Genomic DNA, 23,015 nt, shown 5'->3' on the forward strand with positions numbered 1-23,015 from the left:
GAGTGGCGTATACAGCTATGGTAGTATACGTGAGGCCATGTGTTCGATCTACAGAAAAGAGGGTGCCAGGGGTCTGACTTGTGGCCTGGTTCCCACACTTCTCCGTGATGCACCCTTTTCTGGGCTCTATCTCATGTTTTATACACAAACAAAGAAGCGAGTTCCACAGTGTAAGTTTGCTTATAATTACCGTACAAAGTTTTTAGGACTTTTATCATTTAAAAATGTAATAAATCCTTTTCTAATACAAAGTTGATTTCCCACATCACTTGGTAAGCTTAATAACTGAATTATAATACTGTATACAAATGGATTCTATTGGACAAGTGACAGTTAATTAATTAAAATAAATTGTTTACAGTATACATGGAAGGCAAAATGGCTCCCCCGGTTCACTTCACATGTGGAGTGCTGGCTGGACTTATGGCATCAACTGTCACGCAGCCCTTTGATGTCATTAAAACCAAGATGCAGCTTTACCCAGACAAGTTCACTTCCTTCTATCAGGCTGTCTGGTATGTCAAGAAGAAGTATGGTCCACAGGGGTACTTTAAAGGGCTGGTCCCTCGCATGCTCCGACGTACTCTTATGGCAGCCATGGCATGGACTGTGTATGAGCAGGTAAGGCTGTCAAATTTAGTAAAGATTTGAATTGGTAGTCTGAGATACTGTAGTAACCTTTTTAGTAAAGAATTTTTAAATATTGTAAACTTCAAATATTACTATCAAATGTCACAAGTGATTATTGGATTTTCAGTGTGTATCACTTGTATAGATACCAATTTTTTTTTTCCAGATCACAAAAAGCTTTGGGATGAAGTAAGAAGTGTAATGACCAACAGCATGTATAAACATGATAATTTAATGTATAGTAAATTAATTAGCTACTAACCATGAACTCTTAACTGACTATGGTGAACCTAAAGAAATTGTATGAACTTTAGAAAAAAAATATTGCATAACATGTGAAGCAAAGAGTTCTAATATCATATGTTTTTTTAATCCTCTGTAGTTTGGACTAGTTTTATTTTTTTTTTAACCAGCATTGCTCTTGTCTGAATGTTAAGCCCACATACCTGCCCATGAAGTTAGACGTGTATACTGTATATATATTTTTGTGCAATTTATGAACCAAAATGGGATTTGGTACAAAATAGTATTTAATTTTATTTATGGGTATGATTCAGACGGGTTGCAGTGCAGTTGTGGTCGGTCATTTCACTATGGTAATAGAAGTGTTTAAAGTACAATCTTGCAATTTTAAGGTGTTACTTATAATTGTAATAAATTTTATTAATATCCTATTACGTTAGGGATCAGAGGCTTCTGTGATAAAATCCATATTGTTTGATATTTAAGCCTTTATAATTTTCTCTGAACCTTTTAAAATAGATAAAGGTGTCCCTTAATTTATTACCCGGCCCCAAGGATCTCATTACCCTCTCCTTCATAAGTCTTCAACATATACTGTACATTGAAATGCTAAGTTTTAATGCTTTTTGAAGGCCTCTGTTAGAATGTAACTCCCATGTCTGGACTTGCTTGAGCAGCCATCTCAAGTATTCAAATGTTTTGTAGGAGTAAATTTTCACAAGTTAAACTATGATGAATTATAAGAGTTGCTTCATTGTTACTTGCACCATTTCTCTTGTCTCTCTCCTCTCATATTCTATTCCTAATTTTTGTCTGATTTTGAATGGCAGGAGAAACATGGAGATGGTATAGTTATGCAATGAATTGACTAAAAAATAAAATGTGTAGTTTGTGAAAATTATATGCACAACCTCATTTTAGAGGTTATTTTTATGAACTTATTTGTATCAAGAATGCAGTAAAAAACAAAAACAAAAAGCAAAATGCTAGTTTTATTAATGCAAGCTTATTATTGTACCTGGTAAAATTGCAGCCTATCATATCTGATATTATATTAAGACCAAGCTAAATAAATTTAATGAATAAAAAGAAGATTCCCGCATTGCAGAAATGCATGCTAATACAATAAAAGAACAATATTGGTATGGATATTGATGCTACATATGTGAAATTTATTAACAGCCAAGGTCAGCAATGTGAAAGCATTTGTTACACTTTTGTGGGAAAAAGCAAGAATGTCATGATAAAAACTGTTATTGATTTGGATTTCCCACAATGACAATAGGAAGATCAGTAAAGTACTGACAAAGTATCGAGATACAGACTAATATTAAAACAGTTCACACGTAAATGTGCAAGGCTATCATAATCATGTATAACATATTATCATGGCTTTCTTCATGCAATAAGTTAATGTAATCAAGCCACCTCAATACATGGTTAAATCTTGAAATTTGTAAACTTCCTCATCCTGTTTACAACATGATTCCATATTCTATCCATATCCTGTATGGGTTGATGATTTCCTTTTCAGATTTCCAATCTTTTGATTCCTCATGTTCGGGGCAGTGTTAGCTTATTAGCTTTAATCTTGAATGAGAAGCCTTTTTAACCTAAACCCAAAAAGAATATACTTTATCTTCTCAGACAAGTTGAAATAAATTGTATACTGTAATTTGAAATCAATAATTACAAGCAACAAAAATAGTGAAGATACTAGTAATCTTTAATTGTGCTTATAATATTTTTTGAACCAACTAAGTGTTCATCTTGGCTTAATTTTAGCAGTGACAGTGTGAATAATACTACTATCAATTTACAGGTCATGCTCCCAACTTGACTAGCTTTGCTAGCATGCACTTGCATGAATTTCTCGTTAATTCCACACACACCGAGGTATTTTAAAATTAATTTTTAGCTTGCAATTGGACAAACTTTACTCTTGCCACCTTGGCTCTTGGAATTTTTTATCTGTGAATATATTTTTCTTCCCTTCGTGCCACTTTTAATTTATGTACAATATAGCATTATTTTTATCACAGAACAGCATATATTTCTATAATGTAAACTCTTGCAGCAACACGTCCATTTATGTATCGGTAGATACCTATATAGACATTACATTACATTGGTATTCTCAATACGGTGTAATGTCAGTCACCCTTCACACAAGTAGCTCAAGACACATGACCCACTTTATGAACAAAGAATTGGTTTTTAATGTTCCATGAACACTAAATGGTCCACTCCACTCATTTTGGTAAACTGCTTTCTCATGTTCATAATGACCACATACAAATTCAATTATTTTCTTCACCAGATGTGTTTTACAATGTGATCTATATGACTACATCCGTAGATCCACTTTGTTCTTAACTTTGTGGTACTATCCTGCTGTGTGTTCACTTTTGTGCACTCGTTTGGCAGTGCCATTCATGATTTCTGGCAAATTTCCACCTTTTCCAGTCCTTTTTTTAACATCTGTACCTGCAGTTTTAAAACAAAGCATTGCATTAATACCTAAGTTACATGGATATGTGAACTTCTTGCATAAAACCAATAAGGTTCTTTCTTAGTTTTTGTATACTCTTCCAATCACTCAAAGTACTAGTTCCTCTCGAATTTTATTTTATAAATTGCTAAATATTCTCTGATGCTTATCTTTAGCACTTGAGTCAGAGTATTACTCAATTTGCTGCAATTGATTTTTTTATATATTTTCTGAACAATTAAATTTTCAACTTTTTAACCTTTCATGCAGCTTGTACTGTTTGATGCAGTCTCGAGTGCTTCACCTCATGATATCATTCACTTTGTTAAACTGACTTCTTATTCACCCTACTTGTGTTCCTCCCAGTTAGTGCTATTGTACTTGGAGATAGCTTTATAACAAACGTCCAAGAAGTGTAAATATGAAAGACTGGCAAGGAAAGTACATGAAATGGTAGAATACTAGAAGGGATAAAACTGGTTAAAACAAGGAAATCAGAGTTGTCCTAAACAGGAATGAAATACTGTACTGGAGAAATGTGGTAAGCTCGGTACTGCAAGTTAAAATTTTGGGGCCAACCCTGTCATACACAGTACATCAGTGACATAGATGGAGAATATTATATATCACATCAAATTTGCAGATGACCCTAAAATTTAATAATCATTTTTTTGGGGGGGACAAGAAGCCAGTTTATATGTACAGTACGTATTGGGCTTGCATCGATGTCCCACCCCTTTCTCTCCCGAGGGTAGAATTACTGACCCTCCCTAGAATGCAACCCCACTAACATCTGGGTACCTGTTAACTGCTAGGTGGGCAGGGGCATTGCATGATATGAAATGTGTCCAACCATTTCTGTTCTGCCTGGGATTCGAACCCAGAGTTTTCAATCGAGCCGAGAATGAACATGACTACAACTGTGGTAAAGTAGGTAGTAAAAATTTTATCGAGTCCTTACAAAGATCTTCGTGAACTCAAGTGGTCAGAATATTAGTAGATACTTTATTATTGAAAAATCCAATATGTATATGGAAAAAAAAACTTTGCATGTAGGGCATAAAAATGCACATCACAACTACCAAATCAACATACCTTGCAGCAGAGTGATGAAGACCTTGGAGTCAAAATCCACAAATTAATGAAAGTTGCACAGCAAGTGGAAGCTGTAGTAAAAAAAAAAATTATATACAGGCTAACCAAATCCTGGTACCTGTAAATCAGACATAATTGGCTACGTTTCCTAGAGTCAAAGTTATTGAACTGTAAATCTCTGGTGCACCCTCACTTTGATTATTGTATCCAGGAATGGAGACCTTGTTTTCAGAGGCATATGTTTTGGATAAAGTTTATCACTGAGCGACTAAAATCATTCCTGAAGTAAACAAACTCCCATACCATAAATGTTCCATATTGGTTTATCCAAAAATGCTTTGCAGAATAGTGGCTTCATTTGTATGTGTAACTCCTGTCACCACAATTATATATTACTCCTATTTTTCCTTGTACACACATTCTTTTGAATATAAACTTGAATTTGAACTATGAAGTAAAGACTATGACTACATTCACAAGCTGTGTGTGTTTGTGAGCATGTTACAGTTGTGGATTTATGAGAAACGACGATCAATGTCAGTTACTCTGTCGGAACGTTCTCATTTTAAGTTGCCAGTTAGGCATCATCATGTAATTTACGGGCTTTGTATCTCCTGTTATCAGGAATGACGCCACAGTCGTCTGGTGAAGAAACACTCAGTGTTGTCGAGGCTTCCTTACACACCACTACTACACTGCCACTCCACTCTACAGGTAACGAGTATATTGTCATTTATGGTCTGTAACGTTAAGGCCGCTCAAATACTTTTGTGACGAACTAACAAGTTTGGTAAAGAGTTTAATATATGGCCTGTCTTTAGGCTCGACACCACTAAAAAATCATACTATTACAAAGTTACTAAGGTGCGAATATTGGGCGTGACGAGAACAGGGCTGTATCTCTTGCGGTCCCGATCTTGTCATAGAAAGTGAACTTAAAAAAAAAAGTCTTTCAGAGTAAAATATGAATACTGGACAAAGTTAAGCATGATGTAGAAGGAGTGTAAGAATAAATGGTGGTTATTAGTGTAGTTTCCAATTTCGAAATATTTGCCTAAATTTGAGGGCCACCACGGCCCCTCATAATGTATTCACCTAGTTGGGTGAATTGGGTAATTTAAAATGTGTGTTTACTCTTTGTGACCTTAATGTGACCAATGACTTAGAAGTTGTTTTTTCTTTAAAGTTAACAATCAGTGGATAAATGTTTCGAAAACTTCGTAACTTGATTTTTTTTTATTAGCAAAATTAGGTATACACAGCAATGTGCTACTACCCTATTCTATGTCAGATATTACACGGCGTAGATCTGAGCCTCTGCAGTTTAGTTTGTCCAACAGATGGCTGGAGGAGCCGAGGCGGAGGATCAGGGTTGGATTTTCGTGGTGACGACCACGTTGGTGGTGGTCCTGGGCTCTGTCTATGTCTACCGCTGTGTGGTCAGGAGGAACAGAAGGTACGTTATGTGTAGGTCGGGGTTTTGGATATCTAGTGAATAAGATATAACGCCAAATGTAAATCAAATTGAACGAAAAGCTGGAATACTTAGGTGAGTATTTTGATTATCTCAACCAGTTTAAGATAAAAACGAAGCTATACCTAATAAATTCCCTGTAACCTACCTTACCCTTCTATTGTCAACCAATGTCTGTTTTTTCTTAAAGAGCGCTGTTTGTCGACATATTTGTATTTGTGCTGCTTTTTCAGCTATGTTTTCATTTCTTGTTTTCATTCTACTCATTATGCTCAATTAGTATTAAGCTTGTCATTTAAGTTTATCATGCCCAAAACGCTTTGCGTAATAGTGGCTTTAGGCATTGTATGTACTGTACTAGCTCTACCTATAAGTCAACCAATCTTTGTAAAAATTTATTGTATGTATGTACCTTACCTAAATAAACATTTTATTTTATTTTATTTTATTTTTTTTTTTTAACAAACTGACGTTGACATTGAAAGGAAAGCTTTGTTTCATGTTGAGAGTTCTCAAATCTTCTAAAATCCCAATCTCATGATGGTTTATCGGTCATATTTTGTAGCGAGCACTAGCAAACTTTTCGATAGATCAAGACTTAACTTTTCGATAGATTTGTCATCAACCACATTAGAATGGATAAATTATTTGCAGAGTTTTAAGTCTTGCAAGCCTACTGGTCTTTAAATAATAAATTATAATAACGGCAAGAAATCCTGTCATCCAAAAATTTTAAAAGTGATACAAGTAAGACTGTCAGTAACATGTTAACATAGATATTTATATGCAAGAAGGTACAACTGGTTGTAGAGGTATGTTGGTGATAAGTGGTACATTCTTGCAAAGCTACCAACACGTATAGCGTTTCGGGCAAGAAAAATTACAGATAAAACAATACTTATTATTTACAATATTACAATAAAGTTCCGCAGTTCCAAACGCTGGGGACGAATGGGTGAAAACAATATAGGCAAAAACCTTGCTAGCACCACTGATCACCAAGAAATTAATCTGTGAAAATATATGAAAATGGGTGGCATCACTCAAAATATTTTGCACATTATTTAACTAAATATTCACACTTGATGCACTTTAAATAAAATAAATAGGAGTACTAACATTACCTGCAACAACAAAACATATATAGTTGGAAAATGTACAGTAATACTTAAATGTACCGGGACGAGGGATTAACACTTCTTGTTCCACAGTCCACACAGCCATTGATTATTTAAGCTAGAACAGGGGAACAATTCAGATTCGCCCTTTCTTTAGTTGCGAAAGCTTAAAGACTGCCCTTTTAAGCCAGCTTACCTGGAAATAGTAGGCAGCAGTCATATACATGTATATGAAATAATGCTAATATAAAATCTTCTCAAAATACATGTTATGTGAATATAAGACTTGTCAGGGGAAAGGTAGCAACATTCTCTTCTTCCCCCCTCCTCAGTGTACTCGAGCGATGACCGATGTCAAGATGGGCATATATCTTATACTTATTTCCTAACGCTAAATTTCTTATGATATTTACATCTTATCCTAACTAGGCTTCTTGACAATTCTTATGCAAGTGATCCAACCCACCATATATATTACAATACAAACTCTGTATACTCGTAATGTCTCTGGATTTATATAAGCCTACATAAACTTGTATATAATCTACAGAATATTACATATTAATCATTCATTGTTTACATGCAGTATTATAGTAATAATAAAATCAAAGTAGACAGTGATATTCAATTAAAACATCAATGTAGCCTGGCCTGTTAATGTTGCCTAGGAGCTGTTAGTAATATACTTACTCAACGTCCCATTTGCATATTTAATGCTGAATTTCCATATAGCGAATATAACTTTAACTTTATCACTTGCCAACTACAATATGCATATCAACAGACGCTTTCACATTCAAGTTTGGCCTAGTCATGACACCTTGAATAGCCTAGCCATAACGTACAGTAATGATTACGTATACATATTTCAAGTTCTGTTCCTTAGTTTGCATATCAAATACTCAGGATTAGATCAGTTACCTGCCACAGGTAACGGTAACCCAACATGATTGTCTAATATTATGCTTTACGGATATTTTTTTATTTGCAAATTTTGTTTTGAACTCATTCAAATTTTTAACACAAGTGCTTGTTCTATGACAGTTTCACAGTTCTCTCCTACCACTTGGGCTGGAACTGTAGAGCTACGGTCTCGCTTCATGCAGGTCGGTGTTCAATTCCCGACCGTCTAAGTGGTTGGACATCATTCCTTTTTCTTCCCCCACGAGTGAGAGCCATGGCCCCGGGGTGATGTAAGCACCATGACCTCGGGGAGATAGTGACGCACCAGAGGCTATCTATTACTGTACCTTGCAGTGACTAAATGTGTGAAAAACTTGATCACCAATAATAATTATTACAATAAAAACAGGACGGTATCCATTTTAAGACATCTTATTGTAATAAGACAGAATTTGACAGCCCATCGTCCTGTTTTGATAGTACTTAAAGTAATGATGAGGACCATAGTATATATACCGACGTACAACGAAACTAGAAAGTTGAATCCTAAACTATTGAGTTGGACAAAGCAGAAAACATTTTTTTACTTGTGTTGCTTTAATAAACTAAACTAACCCAACCTCCCTAGGCCTAATACACGATATCTGAGGCCTGATATAGTATATATATGTATGCTATATTAGGATATTAGGCCTAGGAATATTTAATTTATGTTTTAGCTTCATTTATTTTAAAAGAATTCCTGACTAGTCAGTATACTACTATCTAAAAGCTAAGTACCTACAAAGTCGTGACTATTGACGATCGTCTCAATGGGTACTATCTGCCCTGGAGGATGAGATGGTATTTAGCATAAAACCTCACCCCCCCCCCCCCCACCCTTAGTCAGGACATAGTTTGATTGGGTTTAAATAGTTTTATTCATACCAAATTTAATTTTGTTTAAATTCTGGCTGGATTAAACAAAAGATACATACAACCTTATGCTTAAATATTAAGGCAAATTTAATAACATGCAGCTTATAATTTGAGTGACATAAATTAACAAAACATGGTATAAAATTTGACGAGACTTTCAAAAAAGATACAGCATGAATTTGGTAATTTTCATTGTCTATAAATTACAAGGGATATGTAACATAGAAAACTAATTATGTACATGAATATGTAAAAAAAATTCTACATTGGCAGACTCAGTGCTAGTCAGAATTAAACTCGGGTTGCACAATTTTATATCGGGAATCTGACGTAAACAGGTTTTAAATGGCTTGCCAACATATTATAATACTGTATGTAGGATATACATAGCAACCTTTTTTTTCATTACAGAATTACAGATGAGGCATATTTGAGGTCAGGCACACCACGTTCAACACAGCCGTCCTATCTGGTCGCTTCCTCTCGCGTCAGGATGTCAGACCACAAGGCCGACATGTCAGAGAAAATATTGCAGCAAGCTGCTGATTGTGCGACTGAGGATATTAAAAGTTCAACATACGCTTTTCGCGACTTAAGCGTTTCTCCCCTTTTCTTCACTCTTTCTTTCATTACAACTATTTAAGCTTTGCTTCCATCACGTGTCTCTTAACTCCATGTTCGCAGGAGGAAGTGGCGTCAAGCAGGTGAGAACGTGGTATTGGTACACTGCTTTCGACCTGGCTTCTTCACCCCCTGTGTGTCGCCCTTCGTTATGAAACTATTAACTTACCTCAGACTGGCGCAGATACCTTATAAGGTACAGTCATACATGCGCTGTTCTGGTGGCTGCACTATTGCAACATATTGAAGTGGCTAACCAGACTGATAAATAAATTAGTTATTGCATGTCAGGTTAAATGGAACTACAGCTGGAGTGTTTGTTAATCGATGGGTTTCAGTTTGCAGCTAGAATAAATGTTAAGTAAAATTATATACGAGATTATTATATGCATAGACTGCGTTGGTGTTGATATATAGTAAACTATAGGAGATATACCGAGTATTAATATCTAAAAATTATAGTAGCATGCTTGCACCTTTCCACCTCTACGTCGAGCGTTACTTCAAGCCTTGTGGTGCTGCAGGTGGAGCACGAAGAGCCCAAGGGGAAGCTTGGCTTGTCTCCGTGGGTGACGCTCAACGGGGAGGAGCTGACAGACTCACAAATAGTGATAGAAAGACTCGCCCAACATTATGGCAAAAACTTCAGCAAGAGGTTGACGGAGGAGCAGCGGGCGGTGGCTTGGTCCTTCACTATCATGATAGACGAACACCTCTGCTGGTAAGAGCACAATGGTTCATAATTGTGTTGAAGTGAATTGTAGCAACACGATGACCCAGTTAAATATATTGCGTATCTTAGACTGGAACCATGTTCATGCAGTCATCTAGACTTACCACAACCACTCCTGTTTAGATTGTAGTTTTTGTAACTATGTGCACCATAGTGCAAATATTGACGTACTAAGCAATTAGTATAACTACTATTCACTTTATAAGAGTTCGAAAAAAAGGAAGCTAAAAAAAACAATCAAATATTCCAAGGCCTAGTATAGCACACATATGTACTATGTTAGGCCTCGGATACCGTGTATAAGGTGCAGGAAAGTTAGGTTACGTTAATTGTTTGCCTTTCAACATAAGTAGAAAATTGTTTTTCCGGTTTGTTCCAATTCAATAGTACCGATTTCTATTTTCTACTTGAGTTGTACGTCGGTATATGTACAATGGTCCTCATCCTTCCCATAAGTAGTGCCGAAAGAGGAGGATGGGCTGGATTCCATCCTCCTCCTTAGAGGTTAAGTGTGAAAATCGTCCAGTGTGCCACATAAACTTGGCCAGTTGCATCTAGATTTTGTATTTTTATTGTTATTTCCATTTGTAGGTGCCTGAGGGAGTGGCGGTTTAAGGTGGACAATGGAAGGACACTTGTGGAGGGTATGCGACACCTGTGGTACGTGCACCTCTTTAAGTACTTCTTCGTGGAGTCCAGGAAACAGACGCTGTGGCATCAAGGCATTGGGAGGCACACTCACTCTTGGGCCTGGAGCCTCACAAACAAGGATCTACATGCCCTGTCCTCTTACCTTGGTAACTAATAATCTGTAAATGTCTGTATAAGCGAGCTATGCAATCGGGAGAAGAGGAAAGACTTTGTATCCAACGAAAACTGACCTGGTCTGGAATTCATCGGATATTTGTAAGTAGAATACCCGGGATACTGCGGAGGTTTGGCTTTGTTCTATAAGTAAAAGAGTAAAATATTGTAATTGAATGTAATGTTCTTTACAGCGACCCTCTTTTTTCCTAATGTTTATGAGATAAATTTTTTTAGGCAAGTTCGTGTAGTGCTCGCAAAAACGTAGGGTATTATCAGATAACGCATTAGCTATTAAATATACTGTAAATTGCCATGTTAATGAATGAAGTAGATTTGTGGAATCAGGATTCAAAATGCCCTGAAATAATTTTAGTCAACATGCTCTTAGAATGTACACTTTCGGTGGTGGATGTTTGTGCGCGTGCGTGTCTGGGTTAGTTACTGTGCACAGCCCTGAGATCAGATATGCATGCATCACAGACTTAATAGTTTCTGCAAGTATTAGTCTAGACTATGAGGAAAGGGGGGGGGGTAGAAGAGGGATACTAGTCCAGTCATTCTGACTTTACAGTACTAAAATGTTACCTGATGAATGTCCAGACTCTTCACGGTTGTTACCCCTCATTTTTAGAATGACCTTTTAGTATGGTATGTTGAAACACCAATTATCACACAAGCAAGTACTGTTAATTTTTTGTGTATTATCAAGACAACTTTAAACTTTTTAAGTTGACTACATTAGCATGTTTCATGAAAATAAAGTATTTTTATGTATCTTTTCCTGGTGTCTTGCTAGATTTTATTAAAGTTTCGTCAGAGGACACAAGAGTAAAATGATGTAACTTTTGTCACATCATTCGTGAAACTGCTTGATTTTTGACATCGAAAGACATTAATCTATTGCCATGCTGTTAGTCTACAAGATGAATTCAGTATAAAACTCTATGTACACAGTACTTCATATAATTTGACATTTGATTGCTAAAACATGATTGATGTCGGTGGTTCAGGCAAGAAATCTTACCTGATGGGGGAGGAAGCGAGCGAGGTGGACTGCTCCATGTTTGCCTTCCTCTCCAACATAATGTACAACTACCGGCGCTCCCCCTACTACACCACCATCACAGGTTAGTGCACCACTTCACTTGCTCTCTGGGCTGGGTGAATTGTGGGAGTTTGAGATTTTTTTGTGCTGCTCTCTTTAGTCCTGGACTATGTTGAGGACTGAAGTATACTTTGTTTGGTCTGTAAGCTGTGGTGGTGGTCATAATTACCATCCCAACGTTGATAGGCCTAAAACTGAACATCAGATCGCAGTATTTGCCTAAATCAGTATATCATGATTAAAATAACATGTTTTCGGGGGCTAAGTACTTTCGTGGTAATCACTTCAAGATTTCCTACGTAATTAATGCTTTCATGTACTTCCTATCGTTTTGGTTATGTTAAGGATTGGTTTGGTTTGGTTTGTCTAGGTTAGGCTACTGTATTACATCCTCAAACATGTGAAACGTGAATCTAGTCTGCTTGAGTATTGAGGGCTTAAAGATAACTAGTATTCCAGAGCCTGGTCTATTTTAAAACCTGGATATATACTAAAATAGTTATAAATTGAGAGACTACCTTGCCAGTTTATAAATACTGTTATTGGAGCCTTAGGAGTATGACAGATATCCAAGTAATTTAACGAGGAAGGCCACTCAGTAGACTGCCTCCCTTAGGACTGAGGATAGACTGGATTAAAGGCAGAATTTAAACAGAAATGAATATATATCCCGCTTATGTTTCAGAGGACTGTCCGAACCTGAAGGCATACGTTAAGCGGGTGAAAGAACGTCTCTGGCCTGACTGGAATCAATGTTTGGATCAGTCGTGACCACACCTGCAGTGGACAGCTTCCACCTACAGTGTAACCAAAACCTCGATGCATTAGAATCCTCCGCGTGTCACTGTAGTTCTGCAGAAATATGTAATTTTTACCACTTCATATGTGAACTTAATACATGCAAGGATTGATAAAACAAATACATAATTAAAGCATTCACCAAAATGGTGTAATTATGAAATGTTATATTAAATCTTAAACTGAGAATTTACTATTATAATTTTGTATTGGAAGGTAGAATATCTATCATTGATCTGTAACTACTATCTCTAATACCATAATAAACTGACAAATTATGACCTTTTGTAATTGGCTAAAGAAAAATAATTGCTCTCCAAATAATAACTACAAGTCTTTATTAGCTTCATACATCTTGCTAATTTTAAGACTTTTCTTATGTGAATTCCAAACTAATGTACTTGAAAGCCAGTCCCCCAATTTAGGTCTTTGACAATAATATTAAGTTAAAGCTTAATTGTTGTCGAAGATTGTGCTTTAATGTAGTATTTAAATTGAATACACTAAGGTAAACAACGTAATAAAATTATATAATCGTTTCTCAGACACTTTACACCACATTCTACTTGGTATTTAAGTCCTGTTAACAGGGACAGAATATACAAGCTGAATAACTCGCGGTTAAAACTATTAATCCCTATCCAAGGGATAATGCCTAGACATAAGATATAATAATTAGTTATTTGATCCCAGATGGTTAAGTGGTTGGGCACCGTTCTGGCCTATCCCAGATCCTTGTCCTAGATCCTTGTCTAGATCTATCCCTTCCAAGTGCTATATAGTCGTACTGGCTTTGCGCTTTCTCCGCATAATTACCTCACTTTTTGTTTTATTTATAAAATTATGAATATTGTACATAGCTTAATTACATTTTACAAAGATCAATAAAAACCTGATGTGTATAATTTCATCCATTGCTGCTGCTTTGAGATTTAAAATATAAAAGGCATCAATCGCTTGATGTTTACCTTACTTTCCAGGAAAAGGAGAAGACAAAGCCTCTCTTTGGACCTATGGACCGCGTTAGGAAGATGTTGCGGCATGGAAGGGTGTCCTGTGGAGGCTTTGGAGCGACACGGCAACGGCAGTAAGCTGTGGCAGTGCAAGTCACTGCGTTGCTGGAGAAAGGGGGCTCCAGCTGGGGCCTACAAGCTATTGTTGACCCAGGGAGGTCGTGAAGCGTTCAGACCCCGGAATAAATCAGCGCGGGTGTTGGGGAATGATGGAAAGGGACTCAGTAGTACAGTTTCTGGGGACCAGTCTTGTCTATAAGATCGGCAGGGAACATGTATCAGCATTACGGGCTATTCATGCCCGTGCCACCTCTTGGGTGGCTTAATCTTAATAAATCAATCTGCATCAGCAATATAGCATCTATTGATACTGGTGATGGCTCAAAAGGGCCACCACTTACGGGGGGTATTTATGCCCGTGCCACCTTTTGGGTGGCTTCATCTTCATCTAACACATTAACAAGGGAGACATCCCCCGTCACGCAGGGTGCATTCGCACCTCCACAGATCTCCAGTATCAGCTCTTGATACTGGTAATGGCTCAAAAGGGCCACCACTTACGGGCTATTCATGCCCGTGCCACCTTTTTGGTGGCTTAATCTTCATCAATCAATCAATCAGCAATATAGGTTCCACTCTTCTGTACTCAGTGGGTCAGAGCAAAGCTGTCTGGGCGGTTCTTGTGACTGGTTCCATAGTGGTGTTGAGGTTTGTCTACATAGGCATGTCTTACGAAGAAAACGCCAGTGCAGACGAGTAAGAGAACCCTTGTGACACACATAAGGGTCATCTTAAAATACCAATCACTAAACAGGAACGGTTACCTTACCTTGAGATTACCTTGCGATGATTTCAGGGTTCAACGGGCCTCAATCAGACCTGGACATCGTCATAGAGACAGCGTCGTCGTCATCATCGCATCGTCATCGTTGAGGGGCAGGGACCTTTCCTCGACCGTCCTTCATTGGTACATGTTTAGCATGGCTGTCATACTATAAGAGCCGACGAAGCAAGTGCTGATAAGATTACTAAGAAAATGTTCAACAAATTCAGTTTGTTGTACAAATTTATCGTATACAGTATGTTTCCTATCTTTTTATGTATAAATTAAACTTCTTATTAACATTATTAAATATAGTGCTGAATTGTGAATTATCATTCACTTTAAAGTTTTGTTTTAGTTCTTGGTCGCATTCTCGAGTGTTGTGGGGTACATTGATAAGTCCTGCTTAACAATGCATCTTGAGTGTTACCTTTTGAGGACCACCACTGTCAAGGGTCAGCACTTATAAAGTGTTTGTCTTCATTAAAGTTTGTGTCCTGCGTGAACTTATTTAATAAGTGCAGAATTTGAATACACCCTAATGAATCTTGAAATTTTTGTGGCGTATGGGAAGTAATTATCAAGAGAATGGCGTATGGGAAGTAATTATCAAGAGAATGGCGTATGGGTATTATATTTCCGTTGAGGCACCAGGTTCAATGCAGTAGTCGGGGTGTAAAAGGCTTGAAGCTTTCACTTTACATACCTTGTCTCAAATCTAACCTCTACTGGCTTTATATATAATCGTTTAAAAACCAGTCCCCATTTACTGCTGGGTGATAAAGAGCAAGCATTTAAGGATCTGTACCCAGTTGACACTCCCTACCCATAGCTCTAACCTGGCCGAAATAGCTCGCGAGAAAGAAAATTGAAGAGGCTACTGGCTTTGAGAGGGAGAGTTGTGGAGGCTACTGGATTTAGAGGGAGTAGAGGTTAATGGGTTGAGGGGTTGTTGTTGTAGAGGGTGTTGGGTTGAGGGGGTTATTATGGAGGTGAATGGCTTCAGTGGAATAAAGACGCTTATGGTATGTGCCGGTGTTCAGCCCGTTCACTTGATTTACTACAACGTACAAAATATAGGAAATTAGAACGCACGAACCTAGGCCACGCACGTCTGTGCCAGGTAAGTACGACGAGCTCACCATAGCCCGTGCTACTTGGAACGTCTTGTTCCGAGTAGCCGAATTTAAAACAAACAACAACTCAGGCCACTCATCAAACCTAACCAATCTACACAGAAAACATAGATGTTTGTGAACTCTTACTTCTCATAGTACCCCTTATTTTGTACATTGGAGACCAGAGTGCACAAACTGAGGTAATATTTTTGTTGTAAATTGATGTGTATATGACCTTTATATTGTATATTATATAATAATAAGCAAAAAAAAAAAAAGTTACCACCCACAATGAGGGTCCCTGTGTGATAGATCAATCACGAAAAGAAAACGGGACATCACATCAGTTTTCCAATTTTAATGTCAGTTTTGGCCTTAGGGGATTTATACGTCAAAATGCGATGTACTATTCAAGAGGACGGATTGGATATATATTAATACTGTGCACCTAGTAATAGAGGTATGAACTGGAGAAGCGCCATACAATGTAGAGTGTCAGAGGCGCGCGTCATACATACGAGGCGCGCGTCATACATATTTGGCGCGCGTCGTGCACGCCAGTGTGGGAGGCACGCGCCACCCGTCACGTCGTATGGGTCAAGTCGCCATAAGCTTCGGAGAAGTGAACACTTGACCTACATTCTATCCTTGAGAGTTATGGACTTGCGACTCGGACAGCCCGCCGTCGCTGACAGGTAATTTAATTTAAAAAATTCTTTTGTCATTAATTTTTTTTGTGGGGGGAAGTATCTGCTTTCCCAGAGCAGCAGACGATAATACTCTCATCGAAATCTTTATTTGTACAATTGCATTATGTGGCTAGAGGTTAGGACAATTTGGCAGTTGATGTCCGGTAACGGAACTAGGCATCTTGGCAGTTTTGGAAGTGACGCCGCTGGTAACATCATGGCTCTTCGGCCCACGTCAGACTTTTGGCGCTGCGCTTGGTCGAATACGTTGGTTATGTTATAGCGCTCTGTTATCATGCCCCTTAATACCTTGGACCTGCATCCCAGCAGTGCAGTGCCCCTTGGACCTGTATCCCAGCAGTGCAGTGCCCCTTGGACCTGTATCCCAGCAGTGCAGTGCCCCTTGGACCTGTATCCCAAGAGTGCAGTGCCCCTTGGACCTGTATCCCAAGAGTGCAGTGCCCCTTGGACCTGTATCCCAAGAGTGCAGTGCCCCTTGGACCTGTATCCCAAGAGTGCAGTGCCCCTTGGACCTGTATCCCAAGAGTGCAGTGCCCCTTGGACCTGTATCCCAACAGTGGAGTGCCCCTTGGACCTGTATCCCAACAATGCAGTGCCCCTTGGACCTGTATTCCAACAGTGCAGTGCCCCTTGGACCTGTATCCCAACAGTGCAGTGCCCCCTTGGACCTGTATCCCAACAATGCAGTGCCCCTTGGACCTGTATCCCAACAGTACAGTGCTCCTTGGACCTGTATTCCAACAGTGCAGTGCCCCTTGGACCTGCATCCCAGCAGTGCAGTGCCTCTTGGACCTGTATCCCAACAGTGCAGTGCCCCTTGGACCTGCATTCCAATAGAACAACGCCCCCTGAGCCTGCACCCAAATAGCGTAGTGTACAATAAGCAGTATCGCACGACCGGTGACGTCAGCAGCAGCAGCCGTATTGTTCAGGTGTTGGTAACAACAATGCCCGCAACACAATAATTATGATGTCAGCTGCTCAGACAACTAGAGGTTTATGGTGCGTCCCAAGTTCACAACAAGGAAAAGGGTTGAACTGTGATGCATGGCAGTACTGCAGTTGTCTCAAACGCATCACACATTTGGTATATTTCGATGCTGGGAAGTCTGTATGGTAGTAAACATATCCATGTAAGCATAACGGTGACTGACACGACAATTCGAACAGGAAAGTTAGAAATTAAGTGCTGGTATACCAGTGGGCGGGGCATAAGAGGTATACTTGTAGTCGTTGTTAGGTAAGCACTGTAGACAAAAAGGGTATATAACCCAACTCTTGTTGTGGCAGTTTTTGTTCTATCATAGAAGTGGACATTTACACAATGCTAACCATCATACATATAATTTATTTTGTCGTCCGTGGAAAGGGTTAGAGATCTATTTTAATACTTATAGTGTTGTGGAGTAAGGAGGCACTAAGCCGCAGAATGTGAATGAAGTGCTTTTACAAAAAAAAAAAAAAAAAAAAATACAATTCTAACTAGCATATATATCAGTGTGAGGGGTGTGAGGAAGGGTGTGCTCCCAGAGATAGTGGGTGGGGCGGTTACAATGGAGTCCAGTCCTCCCCCCTTCCCCGCTTCCCGTCCCCTCAACACACACTAGGGAGCTGGTCAAAAGAGCAACGTGGGTTCTCAGGGTCTCAGTAGATCTTAGGACATTGTGGTGAAGAGTACCTGAAGCCTGGTCTCGTGAACTGGGAATGATCATAATTATTGTGATTATTGATTTATTTGCTATCAGATGAGTATCTGCAATATGGACAGCTTGTGTTATCAAGATAAGTTCTTAACCACAAATTTTCCATAATCTTTATTTTTTTGTGTCCAGTTTGTGTAATTCTAATAAAATACACATGTTGATAAAATAATTTTACGAATTGTGAGAGTACTGTGAGTTTGTAATATATTAAAACTGGTAAAGGGAAATATATATACAATACAACTATGCCGTTGAGGACAGTGGATAACAGTTCACATCACAGTCAAAGTGCCATTATCATTCCAAAGTATCAGCGAAAGAAAAAAAAACTATAAATATATAAAAACATGGTCATGTGTTTGGCTTGAGGGTGGACAGGTTTGTGGTTGCCTGAGTGGCGTTGGCATAGGTGAGAGGACTGTGTGCAGCGTTGGCAGTACTGGCCACAGTACACTAACCAAGTGACACACTAGACCACATTGCACATTAGAACCAGATGGAAACTAGGCAGAGGCTAGGTGATACACTCAATTACGCCAGGTAACACTAAACAGGTGATACAAACGCAATGTGACACCTAAGCCAGGTGATACTCCCCCCCTTTCCCCACACTGAAATGACATCCCCGTATTGGTTACACTGTTACGGGATCTATGGTTAGTTCAACCTTCCATAAACAGTTGTCTAGGGCTAAAACCTCTTGCTGTCACACGGTGCACCTCGAGTCTGTACAACGTAGCCTACTCTTAGAGGTAACCTCGAACATGACAGTTATCTTTAGATTGTTTTCTGACTGCAGCATTCCACTAACCATGTGACACTTCTGGTCATCTAACCAGAAACTATATTCAGAAACCTAAATACAAAACTCATTGTAGGAAAAGAGGACTATTATGGATTACAGGTGTGTGCTAATTACGAATCTGCGCATTCACAGTACTGTATATTTGTATGAATACCAATGATAAGTAAATTATATTTAGTAAATCATTGTTGGGTGAAGGCAGACACCAAAGACTGGACGAGGTTAGTGGTCACCCCCCCTTCCTAGACCCGCCGCCATGGCTCGGGTACATGGCGCTTGATGTCCAACTAATGTAATTATTACATATTTAGCTACAGTGGTAACATTTACCTGGCAGCGTGTGTAACTATTTTCAGAACACATATCATTAAATAAGCACGACCAGGACATATACATTTATGGTGTAATGCAGTGTTTATGATATTGAAAATTATAATAAATTTAATCACCATTGGGCAGCGATGATCTGCTGATATCTTCTTTTCCTCCCTCCTCTTTCTCCTCTTCTCCATCGACCACCTTCTCCCCTGGTCGTCTTCCTCCTTCTCCCTGGTCCTCCTTCCCCCTTCTCGGATGTCGGTGCCAACTGGGTAATAATAACAGCCTAATGATTATACGCTGACAATTTCGCTCCTTCTATCCTCACCGTCTCCAGAAATACCAGGCTCCGGAATATAATCTTCTGAGATAATATTCAGTTTTTTAATTTAGTTCATTTATTATGCACCCCCACACCCATCCTGTGGGCGGTAGTAGAAATGGTTACAGGGGTACATAATGGGCTCAGGAACTGAACCTCAAAATTCATTTAGCTAAGTTAGTTACAAAATTTAATGTATATTTTTACATCATCAGTGGTTCGAGAACAACCACTAGCACAATTTCTAAGATAAGCAACTTACATATGTGATGTAGTGTCATAATTGATGTTGTTCCTGCACGCCGCCCCCTATCCAATGGGCAACAGTGGATAGGTTACTCAAATTTACTACCTACAATTACCAAACTGGGGATATTTGGCGAAAGTTTCTGGTAGTAGGTAATTTTAATAAAATATTTACACTATATCTTGAACATTTCTTATAAGAGTTGTTTTTAAATCCACGCATTTTCGCACTTCATCTCATAATGACGGAGGGTGTAATTTTGTAACTTCAACAATTTTGTTCACTAAGTTTACATTTGGTCAGGTCTACATCAGCAGGTAAGGAAAATTTCCAAAGATACCTATATCAGAATCTGTGCCGAGTAGTAGTAACATAGGAATCTGCTGATAATACTCATACATCGTAATTCTCATCTATCACCCGTATAACACACATCCTACAGCAGTTATAAATATTATTGACTACACCGCACGTCATTCCTGCCAAAAACTAGGGGACAAACTCGCTGGAGGAATCACTATGGGTGATTCCTCCATACTACCCAAATTTTTGGGTAGCTTGTTATCGTTGGACGTCAGTCTCCTAGCTTTCTGGTGGTGGTTCTTTGCATCTATAACACCTCTACATGTACATATTAAAAAATAATTTTGGAGCTATGCAAGTTTGCAAAAAAAAAAAAAAATTAGAAGAAAAATTGGAATGTGAAAACTCTAAATTTTAGAAAGAAAAAAAAAAGCATACATCAAAATCAAACTTAACTTAGCTTAACCTATTCCTAGACTAGGTTAGATTAGGCTGTTAGGAATAGTTAAGTCTTAATTTTCCTCCCTAAATTTGTTCAGGTTCTTATTTTCAATTTATTTTTTTAGGTTGTTGTTAGACTACATTGCTTAGTTTGAAGATGGAGTTCACAGAGGGTAGATATAAGCAGAGATGATGGGTTGAGATAAAAGATTATTGCGGTAACCTCAAGTTCCGTGCACTTGGTGCTTTCTGAAGCTGGGGCTCGGAGACCCTTACTAATACAATCCAGTTATCATTTATGATATTTTAATCATACTGAGGTTCAGTAGTGAACAGTGATGAAAATTATATTTTTGTCACATGTTAGAATCTGGGATATTATTATTATTGAATGGTTTATTTCTTCACTTCACTGATAAACTAGTTCCGGATATTCAACTTAATATCTAATGTATATTAAGACATAATTACTTGATAACAACATTCCGCTTAAATATATTTTGTATTACGGACAGTCTCGCCGAAGTTTTGACGCCATATTTGATCTACAACTTTCCGTTCCAAACAAGAGATCCACTCCGAGGCACTTGTATCTCAGCAACCCTACCAGGAGATGAACAGTCTACCATTTCCGGTGAATGTATCCACAGTTGCAGCCAGTCACGTAACACAAGCCAGAACCGTCAAGCATGTGAGAGAGTTGTGTGTGTGTGTGTGTGTGTGTGTGTGTGTGTGTGTGTGTGTGTGTGTGTGTGTGTGTGTGTGTGTGTGTGTGTGTGTGTGTGTGTGTGCGCACCTATTTGTGACAGCAGGATCGAGCTCCTAGCTCTCTGACCCCACCAGTTCTCTAATGCAATGACTCGATTTAATTTGTATATATCAACTAGGGTAACTACTGAACATCTCCATTTATATATATATATATATATATATATATATATATATATATATATATAATGGTTCGCACAATATATATATATATATATATATATATATATATATATATATATATATATATATATATATATATATACATATATATATATATATATATATATATATATATATATATATATATATATATATATATATATATATTGTGCGAACCATTAAGTGTTCAAATTGACCCAGTGTATATTAATATTTTGTGTATTGTTCCTAACCCAAATCAAGAAACCTATCCCCCCCTCTCAACGGGTCAATAATTCAGTTACAGGTAATGGTTTGGTTTGACATTGTTGGGGTCGGGAAACTGTTAGACTTATTAAGGTCCCCAAGGCCAACGATTGTCCTTTCATAGGATCCAGCCCACAACGGTTGACTAACTCCCAGGTACTTATTTACTGCTTGGTGAACAGAGGCATCGGTTTATAGGAATCTCCGAAACGTCTCGTCCTGTCAGAGAATGAACCGAGGACCAATCGGGTGTAAATCTACCTATAGTACGCCCCTCACATAGATCACACGAACTGTTCCCATAGACATTAGTTCATTTCGTTTTCTCTGAACCAAAACTTAACCTGATACTCATGACCTGAAAATACAACAAATACATACAAATATGGATTATTGAAAAATAAATTTATTTAAATTAATGTAAACGAACAACAAGAAAAATATTATTAATGAAATATATAAAATAATAAACATGAAATCAATACACATTAATAGATAGTTACGGTCAAATCATACACAAGCCTATTTACACAATTGTTAAAGCTGTAATATATGTAACAAAATTTATATATATATATATATATATATATATATATATATATATATATATATATATATATATATATATATATATATATATATATATAAACGCTATGTTTGGATGGGTTGGATTAAGTTAGGAGAGGTTGACTTTAAAATTTGTTGGCGAACGTTTTTGTGAATTAAGTGACCTTTATTTAATGTATACGACTGGCTCTGAGGTGCTAAATTTAAATTTTTATTTTTTGAGTATTAAGCAGCACACGGCATACAAAAGTGAATGCAGGATAACGGAAACATAAATCAAAACACTCATTTGAAAAATCATAAATGAGAGTGTATGTTACCACATCACGAGCCGTCGCTGCCTTAACATTCAGCTAAAGTTCCGGGACTGTCTTACACTCCCACCCAGAGTCTGACCGCCACCGCCTTTCGCAACGTTGGCAACACTGCACAGCTGGAGGGTCTGGGTTTCTGAGATGTATTGAAATTCCTTTTATGTATAGTAAGATTTTGCTTATGGGCTGTTGTGACGATATTACGTGTACTCGTATACA

At 38.0% G+C, this 23,015-nt stretch overlaps 2 protein-coding genes and 1 long non-coding RNA gene across 10 annotated transcripts in view; 2 read left to right on the plus strand and 1 right to left on the minus strand.

The window, feature by feature from the left end:
* The window catches only part of LOC123759039 (mitochondrial glycine transporter), a 29,064-nt gene extending 27,207 nt beyond the window's left edge, over nucleotides 1-1,857 (plus strand). For both annotated transcript variants that reach the window (XM_045743788.2, XM_045743787.2), the window contains exons 5-7: nucleotides 2-170; nucleotides 362-621; nucleotides 797-1,857. In XM_045743788.2, coding sequence (XP_045599744.1) covers nucleotides 2-170; nucleotides 362-621; nucleotides 797-823 — 456 coding nt within the window. In that variant the 3' untranslated portion in view covers nucleotides 824-1,857. The remainder of the gene's footprint in view (nucleotide 1; nucleotides 171-361; nucleotides 622-796) is intronic.
* LOC123759042 (uncharacterized) lies at nucleotides 1,853-5,038 on the minus strand. Its single transcript, XR_006772971.2, has 2 exons — nucleotides 4,460-5,038; nucleotides 1,853-3,360 (listed from the first exon to the last, which is right to left on the minus strand). It is a non-coding gene; the product is annotated as an uncharacterized lncRNA (long non-coding RNA).
* LOC123759040 (failed axon connections homolog) lies at nucleotides 5,037-15,094 on the plus strand. 7 transcript variants are annotated; one of them, XR_006772968.2, is made up of 8 exons: nucleotides 5,037-5,173; nucleotides 5,800-5,915; nucleotides 9,557-9,689; nucleotides 10,018-10,214; nucleotides 10,818-11,023; nucleotides 12,044-12,160; nucleotides 12,824-13,002; nucleotides 13,917-15,094. XR_006772968.2 is itself a non-coding variant. In XM_045743789.2 (7 exons), exons 2-7 carry the CDS (start codon nucleotides 5,800-5,802, stop codon nucleotides 12,907-12,909), a joined length of 855 nt encoding a protein of 284 aa, XP_045599745.2. In that variant the 5' UTR covers nucleotides 5,037-5,173; the 3' UTR covers nucleotides 12,910-13,827. The 7 variants fall into 7 exon arrangements, 3 of the variants coding, with proteins under 3 accessions (XP_045599745.2, XP_069180981.1, XP_069180980.1); XR_006772969.2 differs by having other exon boundaries at nucleotides 5,076-5,173; nucleotides 5,788-5,915; XR_011228531.1 differs by having other exon boundaries at nucleotides 5,084-5,173; nucleotides 5,788-5,915; nucleotides 9,284-9,689.
* The last annotated feature ends 7,921 nt before the right edge of the window (nucleotides 15,095-23,015 follow it).

This window comes from Procambarus clarkii, chromosome 15, assembly GCF_040958095.1.
Source record: "Procambarus clarkii isolate CNS0578487 chromosome 15, FALCON_Pclarkii_2.0, whole genome shotgun sequence".
NCBI lineage: Eukaryota > Metazoa > Arthropoda > Malacostraca > Decapoda > Cambaridae > Procambarus > Procambarus clarkii.